This window comes from Hypanus sabinus, chromosome 28 (assembly GCF_030144855.1).
Source record: "Hypanus sabinus isolate sHypSab1 chromosome 28, sHypSab1.hap1, whole genome shotgun sequence".
Classification (NCBI taxonomy): Eukaryota; Metazoa; Chordata; class Chondrichthyes; order Myliobatiformes; family Dasyatidae; genus Hypanus; species Hypanus sabinus.
Genome location: NC_082733.1, coordinates 37,490,914 through 37,500,151, shown reverse-complemented (window position 1 = coordinate 37,500,151; position 9,238 = coordinate 37,490,914). Strand labels below are relative to the sequence as shown.

Here is a 9,238-nt window from a genome sequence, read left to right as displayed (position 1 = left end):
CCGCATGACGTCGGCCGTTAGTCAAGTTAGGTTGAATAGCGGCTTGTAGATTAAAAACTAAGAGAAAGCCAGCCGTTGTATGACTACACCTCGATTTAAGTTGCGGCTTCTCTTATATATACACCCTTAGAAACTGTGAGCAAGAATAGCTGCTACTATATAAACAGGACTGTTTTATTTTAATTATCTTTCTTTTAAAATACGTCGAAATATATATAAAGGACTCCCCCATCGGATTACCATCAGTCCAGGTGGGTATGCACGAAGTCCGGTGACTTTTATTACCCTTACCTACTCTTCGTTTGGTTCATCGGTGCCAGGACCGGCCCTACGAACCCCGCGCCGCAACCGTTGGCTTCACTGCGTTCCCGCCTCTTTCGCCGCCCCCCATTGGCCAACTGTTGTGCATGGCGCAAGCCGGGTCCTTGCCTGCCGATTGGCTGGTTCAGATGTCAGTCTGCTGGCCGGGTGGGAGAGATTGCGCATGCGTGCTACCCGTGTCTCCGCTGGGCTATCTGTGGGTGCAGTTGGCAAGCGAGCTTGCTCTTGCCCGGTTCGGTAATACATAGAGAGTTCGCTGTCTCGGTATCCTTCTGTTCCTTGTGTGAAAATACCTCCTTTCATACTCCTACGAATTCTACCGTTTTGATAGAGAAAATACTTGCGTGCCGGGAAGTAAAACAAGCCATTTGGTGTCAAAAATCATTGCTACTGTTGTGATGGTCGAACACGTCCTGTGGGACTGCAATGTAAGATGTTTTGCTTTTTAAAATTGAAAATATATGTAAAACCAGTTTCTCTGAAAATTGGCAATTCAGCATTCGCCCATTTGTAATGTTTTTTTGTAATTTCTCTCTCTCGCGCGTGCATGCATCTGTGCTTTGAACTGCTGCGCCTGGTTTATCTAGTTCTAGTGCAATAGAATTTAATTTTAGGATGGTGTATGTTGAATACCAAAATCCCAAGTTCGTAATTGTGTCGGATGGCATGGAAGTAACAGGTATGCACTTCAATGCCTTGGCATAGAGCAAGCTTTTTTTGTTTTATTTCGAGTGGGGTGGAGAAGCCCCCTAAAACATTATTGTCCTGCTAAATAATAACTTCAAATTCTTCTGTTTGTCCCCTCGGTCGATGGGTTATTGCGTGCTTTTGGAAATTTGTGAGTTTTAAATAGGTAGTAAATATAACTTATGAGCGACCAAATATGACTTGAAATGTCGGCTTCCTGACACATTTCAGAGATGCATAATAAGCACGGATTAATTTAAACTGTATTTGAGTTTAAGTTAAAGTCCCCCATTCTCGTAAAATGAATATAAAACCGCCAGCTGCCAGAATTCTAAATCTTGAGGAATTTTGCTTTGAGTTTATAATAAAAACCAAGTTTAGTGCAAATCGTGGCATTTGTTGACATTAAGTTCTGTATAATGTCTTTAGGACTTCAGTAAGGCTTAACTGTTTTTAGTTACTTTACAATTTTAATTTTGACGAATACTTATTCCTACAAATCTGCTATTTCAATCTTTTGTGCTTGAACATTTTAACGAGTGGGGTGAGTGGTCTGTGATAGTTGAAAGCTCCTGGTCGGTTAAGCAATATCAGGTAAATGAATGTTGGCCAAAATGTTTATTGGTAAAATATATAGATATTTATTCTATACAGAACTTGTAAAAGTATATTGCTCATGTCTTGTGAAATATTATTCACACAGTGATAATGGATAATTGTAATGCAGTATTTGGAATACATTCTAATTGGAAGTCATTCATTTATATCAAAAACACAAAGAGATTCTGCGGATGCTAGGATCCCAGAGCAACACATAGAAAATGCTGGAGGAACTCAGCAGGTCAGGCTGCATCTATGGACAGGAATAAACAGAAACCCTTCCTGAAACATTGACTGTTTATTCCTCTCCGTATGTATGTTGCTTGACCTGCTAAGTTCCTAAAGCATTTTTTTTATATATCAAATCTGTTTCTGGCATCTACCTGACTAGAGACTAGACCAGAGGATTCCCAACCTTTTGTATGCCATGGGCCAGTACCACTAAACAATACCATGGACCCCAGCTAGACCAAAGTGGGTGTTTTGAACTTATTTCTGGGAAAGAAATGATTAACTTTGAAGGCATATTGTTTCATGGTGGGTTTGGAACTGCGAATGGAACAAATGTTTTGATTTGCTTTGGTGAGGCTTGAGCACAAAAGGAAGAAATTCTTCTTTCTTTAGGCTGGAAAATGGGTAATTGGATATTGCTGGTCTTAATGTAAAATTGATCACCACATTATTCATGCAACAGTGAAGTTGTTAATTTAATATGAATACTACTGATGCTCTGCAGAGCGCAGGATCTGGAATACTGCTCAAAGGAACAGTGAGAGTTTGTTTTGCACATAAAGTTTGAACAGTTTCATATCTACAGGCTTTGAAATTTGGGACTATGTGACAGATAATTCCTCCTAATTAATAACTCAACTGTAATCCCTTAGTCAAGTGTTAAACTTTGGATTTTCATATATTAGCCATTAGAAACATCAGTCTTGGCACCCCTGATCCTTCATAACTTTTAAATGAAGAACTGTGAAGAACTGCTTTTAGTTGAAGAATTGCTGATTGTGGATAATTTCATCAGAATTATGTATGTTTGAAGTTAATGTGCTTTACAATACAGATTTTGAGTTTGCGTTTGATTCGGGTGAAGATATTAGATTGAGGATTTGACATGATACATATTAGCTGAGCAGGAATTTTAAGTAATTATGCACAGTGGCAAATCTGACTATATTTGCATGGGTAGATTTCAATGCTCAGTGTTCTGCTTTAAAGTTCTAGAATAATGCCTTTTGTTCTAATAGAGTCGCCCATATTTTGTGTCTCACGTTGATACAAGTACTCAAGTTATTTTATTTATATATTTATTAAGATACATCATAGAGTAGGCACTTCAGGGCCTTCGAGCCATGCCATTCAGCAATCTCCCTGTTTAATCCTAGGCTAATCACGGGACAGCTTACAATGATAAATTAACCTACTAACTGGTACGTCTTTAGACAAGGAGGAAATCGGAACACCTAGAGGAAACCCACACGGTTACAGGGAAATTGTGCAAACTCCTTACAGGCAGTAGCAGGAATAATATTTTGCATGCCAAATGTAACGTGGAATGGTTTATACTTTTTTTTAAAAAAGGGGAATGTGGGAGGAACAGATTGAATTCATTGTCTTTTAAGTACTTGTTGAGGGCAGAATTTTTGTTAAAGAGAAATTGTTAGGATTAAAAGAATAGTTTTTAGTGCAGCTGTAGGGAAGTTGGGAATGAACATGATGACTGCCTGAGTGTATTCAGTTAGGTGATCAGTGATAATTACTGCAGTATGCGGGTGGGAGAAAAGAATAGTTAACATCTGGAGACATCTGCTGTCATAGAAATGTTGGCATTTGAGATTTTAACAGATTCAGTAAGCCTCTGGAATGAATTATTTAATTCTCATGTCAGGTTGTGAATGTTTTAGTGTAATTAATTTGCAGTTTATCATAACTCATCACTAATCATTTCTTTTGTATACTTTTGATATTTACTTTTAAACTATTTGTGGTTTTGCTTTCAAAATCTTTTTCCTATTGCGGGGATAGTGAAAGCAGATTCAAGCAGGAAGAGCGGTTTTGCAGTTATTGTATATTCTTGCATTACGTGGAGTTATTGGTACTGTTGAAATGCTCTAATAAAGTTATAAAATAGTGATAACAAGTAACAACAGCCAGAGACATTTTCCCCCTGAGCAGAAACAGCTAATATGAGGGGGCTTAATTTTAAGGTGAGTGGAGATATAGGGGAGATATTGGAGGTAAGTTGTTTTTTTTAAGAGTGGTACATACATGGAAGTTGCTGCTGAGAGTAGAGGTAGGAACAGGTAAATTATGAACCTATAATCTCTTCGATAGAAAAATGGAGGGCTATGTGGGTGGGAAGGGTTAGAATAATCTTAAAGTAGGTTTAAAAAGCTGAAAGGGCTGTACTGTTTTATACTGTTCTAAGATTCAAAGTGCATTTATTATCTAAGTATACAACCCATCGTTTTTATATATACATGCATGCACACACTATTGACAAAGTGCATTAGCAGAAAACACAAATATATTTTTTAAAAGTAGCAGTAATAACTGAATTTCTTTGAGGTGAATGAGTGAAGTTACAATGGGAGAGTAAAGAAATGGCACAAACATTAAGCATTCCATCTGCCTCTGCTCTGGAGGATATTTTAACTAGTGAGATAAAGGGACATTTGGCGTTTAATGAGGATGAGGGACTTGAGGTAATTAATAGCAAATAAAAGTATTGTATAAATTTAGAGAATTAAAATCTGTCAGATGCCCTGGAGCTGATGGCCTGCATCCCATAGTTTTGAAAAAGCTGGCTACAGAATAAGTGGATGCATTAGCGATCATCTTCCAAGATTCCTGAGGTCCTGGAATAGTGCCAGCTGATTGGAATGTAGCAAATATAATTCTGCTATATAAGCAAGGAGGGAGAGACGTGATAGGGAGCTGAAGCAGGAAAAAATTCAGTTGCTGGAAATCTAAAACACAAAGCTGGAAGCACTTGTAACATGACCATTTATGAAATGTTGGAAAACTAACCTGCTTTAAATTGCAGAGAGAAGCAGAAGAGTTGCCTCTGATATGGCGCAGACCAAAGTTGACCAATAAAACCAGCCATTGAAAATAACAAAAAGAATCAATTTGAAGCTGCATTCACGTTTGTGCAGAGGAGTTCGAGCTGTGGTGGGAATCAGAATCGGGTTTAATATCACTGGCATGCATCATAAATTTGTTAACTTTACAGCAGCTGTACAATGTGATAGAAAATAATAGAGAAAAACTGAATTGCAGTAAGTGTATATATTAAATAAGTAGTGCAAAATCGGCATGTTATCAAAAACTTTGGCAAACTTCTATAAGTCTGTGATGGAAAGCATGTTGACTGAATGCATAACAGCCTGGTATGGGAACACCAATGCCTTTGATTGGAAATCCTAAGAAAGATAGTGGATTCAGCCTAGTATATCATGGGTAAAAACCCTCTCAACCATTGAGCACTGCTACATGAAATGTTACCTTGGGAAAGCAGCATCCATTATCAAAGAACCTTACCATGCTCTCTTCTCATTGCTGCCATCAAGTAGAAGGTACAAGTATCTCAGGACTCACAACCAGGTTCAAGAACAGTTACTACCCTTCAACCATCAGGGTCTTGAACAAAAGGGGTTAACTACACTCATTTAAGGACTCTTTTATCTTGTTATTTTGTGCTCATTATTTATTGTCATTTACTTGTATTTGCATCTGCACAGTTTGTTGTCCATTGATTCTGTTTAGATACTGTTCTATAGATTTAAGTATGCCCACAGAAAAAGAATCTCGGTTGTATGTGGTAACTTGTATGTACTCTGATAATTTTTACTTTGACTTTGAAAATAAGTAGGGTGGTTGACTGAAGTTCAGAATAGGCTGGGCTGTAGTGTAAGTAGAGTTCAGAGGAGAGGGAAGGTTAGCTATTGTTTCTGAAATCTGCATTTTGCATTTTTCGTGGGTGGAATAAGGCAAGATCAAAATGGACCTTGGAGGATGAAAGTTCTAGGCAACTCAGAGTTAAAGTAAAATTTGTTTTTCAAAGTACATGCATGTTACCATATTGTGTACTACTTTGAGATTTATTTTCTTGCGGGGATTTACAGGAAAATAAATAATTGCAATCAAATTTATGAAAAATTATACATAAACAAAATTGACAAACAACTAATGTGCAAAAGAAGGCAATTGTCCAAATAAAAAATAGTAATGAGCACGAGTTGTAAAGACCTTGAAAGGTTGTGGAATCAGTTCAGAGTGGAGGCGAGTAAAATCATCCATGCTGGTTAGGATTCTGATGGTTTGAGGATAATAACTGTTCGTGAACTTGGTGATGTAAACTGAGAGTGGAAGATCAAGGCTGTCATTCTGGCCTGAATATTGGCGTTCTGCATAAATGAAGCCTTAATCAGCACTTACTATAATGTGCTGGATACAATATTGTGACATTTTTCTTTGTTTATGGTTTTTCAATAAGTTTGGAAAATCAAGATTTTACTTTGTGAATGTAATTTGCTGGGTAAATAGACAAAAAGCCAGTATGTGTGGCTTATTTAATCGACATTTAGTTACACAAAATAAGGGTGCGTGGTGGATTTGTTGAAGGACCAAACAAAGAAGTATTAAGTTGTTTTTAGCTTAACAGTTTACCACAGTGTCCTCACCTGCATTAATAACTTCTGACATCCTCCATTGGTCAGGGTCAACCATGGATGCTATGTCTCAGCTGTCTACATGATATGCACAAACCAGGGCAGTACAATATGGAAAGCAAGCTGTTGCCCATGTAGCAGACTCTCCCTCTTTTATGCAGCTGATGAATCCAATGGAAAGGCTGAGACCGATACAGTTTGGCACCAGTGGCATTACAGGAGTTGCCAGTCAGTGTTGAACTCAATTGTAGGGGTGCCTTAGGGTCCCTAGCTCTGGATTTTTCCTCGGGGTTTGCTTCTGGAGCCTTCACATGAGTGAGTATAGCTGCAAGGCAGTGGAGGTTTAAAATCAGTTTTCTTTCTCCTAAGTGAGTTGCAGCCACTGCTGATGAGCCCCATCTGCCCAAAGTGATTGATTTCAAGGTGCCAGTAACCCGCCTTTTCCCCCTTCTCTGGTTTTGCCAGGCTTAGTAGCTAAGCCACACATGAAGGCCAGGAGTTTGATTTGGTTATCAGAGGCTATTTGAAATGCACACCATTAGGAGCATTTAATAGGTAGTGGAGCTTATCCATGCTACCTCCCCCAGCTATAACAACCTTAAGAACAAACTGACTTCTAATGTACTTCAGATAGATGTGGACAAGTTAGGTGAATGGCAACGATGTAGCTTGAGTATTGTGTGGTGAAAATGTAATTATTATTATGGGTAGGAAGAATAAATCCTGTTATTAACTGGTGAGAAGTTGGCAGAATGTTTGTACAAAGGGATTTTAATGTGTTGGTTTGGGAGTTATGGAAAGCCAACATGCTGGTACTGCAAGCTACTGGGAAGGTTTTATTGCAGAGGTGTTGGAACAAGGAAATCTTGCCGAGATCATGCAGGGATTTGGCAATTATAGTGAGTAATTGTGCTGTCTACGCCTGATGAAAGATGCTCTGGCATAGGAGTTGGTGTGTTCAGGATTCTTTCTTGAGGCAATGAGAATTCTACTCTGAATACTGGTTGTAGATTTTAGAAGAATGAGAAGTAAGCTCATTAGGATTGGAGGAATTTCCAAGGAACTGTTTTTTAGAATGAGAATCTGGTTTATTATCACCAACTTATAATGTGAAATTTGTCATCTGATGCCAGCAGTGCAGTGCAAGTCATAAAATTATAATAAATTGTAACTATAATGCAAAGAAAGGAATAATAAGGTAGTGTTCCTGAACTGTTCAGAAATATGATGGCAGGAGGAGAGTTTGGGGGTGGGGGGGGGGGGGGGGGCTCTATCTCCTTCCCATTAGTGGTAATGAAAACTGCATGTTCTGGATGATATGTGGGTTCTTAACAGTGTTTTTGAGGCAGTGCCTCTTGAAAATGTTCTCTGTTGCAGAGGGTTTTGCCCACGATGGACCTTGCTGAGTGTGCAATCTCTTGTGATCCTGTGTATTGGAGCCTCCACACGAGACGGTGATGCAGCCACGCAGAATGCCTTCCACCTTGCATCTATAGAAATTTGCAAGAGTTTCTGGTGACATTCCAAATCTCTAACTCCTAACCAAGTAGAGCCACTGGCGTCCTTCTTCGGGGATGTGTTGGGGCCCAGAACAGATCCTCTGAGATGTTGAACTTGAAGCTGCTCACCCTTTCCACTGCTGATTCCTCAATGAGGGCTGGTGTGTGTTTGTGTGTTCTCCTGGTTTCCTCTTACTGAAGTCCACAGTTAATTCCTTGCTGTTAGTGACATTAAGTGCAGGGTTATTGTTGTGTCACCATTCTATCAGCCAAACTATGTTACTCCTGTATGACTCCTTGTCGCCATCTGAGATTTTACCTACAATAACAATATCATCAGTAGAGAATTTGGAACTAGTCTTTGGCTACATGGAGTAATCAGGAGGTGCTGGCAAAATTGTGACCTAGACCAAAGATTGGTTCATTCTGGTATTAAGCGGAGTGACATTTATTCTGGGATTTAAGAAAATTCGGTTTTATCACATTTCCCATAAACTAGACCTGACAGGTTGTCCCAAGATCAACTTGATTGATTATGGGTTTCTTCTTGAATTACAAAGAGTATATACAACTGGTCTGTGATCAGTAGTCTGTTAATGTAGGTCAGTAGCTTCTCCTTTTTTTTGCTGGTACCTACTTTTTTGAAAACTACTGCTGTGCGCTTTATTATAACAATAGTTTGTGCTCTGCAAGAGCAGAGGAATTCAGGACCATCAGCAAAAATTGGCGTAATGAAATGACCTTTGCTAATCAGAGGAGCATAGGAAGTGTGGAGGGAAAGAGCTGATGTTAAGACTTAAGTACGATGACAGAAGGATAGATGGAAGCGAAGGGTATTTTCTGCTTTGGTTCTAGCAAATTCATTAATTTATTTTTGCACCAGGTTCTGGAAATGCAGGGATTAGCTGGCTGCATGAACTCCCATCATTGGTATTGATTTATTTAATGGGGCCCTTCATTAATACAAGGGAAAGAAGAGCTTTTGTTGTGCTCATCATTTGTTCTATGAGCATTATTTCAACTACATCTGTCACTTAGATCCAAATGACGGCTTGCTTCCTCGTAAGTTATTTTCTATAACACAAAAGTCAAATTGTTTTGTACATGCTATAAGAAATATGATCATAAAAGATCCAAAGATCAAATTTTATACTGTCAACTTTTTTGGTGTTGTTTTTCTGAACCCTATAATGCTGATTTTCCATTATCCAAATGGCTACAACATGGGGATCAACTGTATTTACAATTGAGAAATGAGCGCCTCTAAATTTCACACCTACTTAATCATCAAGCTATCTTCAAACTTAGTCTGTCAGATTGCATGAGCAATAGTGTTTTTTTTCTGTTGGCTGCAGCTTTCAAGGTGATGAACAATGTCTTATCTAGCTAGTGTTTTTTTTCCTGCCATTTTAGGGTTAACTGCTCTCTATTGAGGGATTTGCAATTTGGAAACTA

At 38.7% G+C, this 9,238-nt stretch overlaps 1 protein-coding gene across 1 annotated transcript in view; it reads left to right on the top strand.

Annotated features, from left to right (window-relative positions):
* Positions 1-491: 491 nt before the first annotated feature.
* LOC132382594 (D-glucuronyl C5-epimerase-like) overlaps positions 492-9,238 on the top strand; it is a 69,597-nt gene continuing 60,850 nt past the window's right edge. The window contains 1 exon segment of the mRNA XM_059952961.1: positions 492-749. Within this exon segment, the coding sequence (XP_059808944.1) occupies positions 748-749 (2 nt within the window). The 5' untranslated portion in view covers positions 492-747.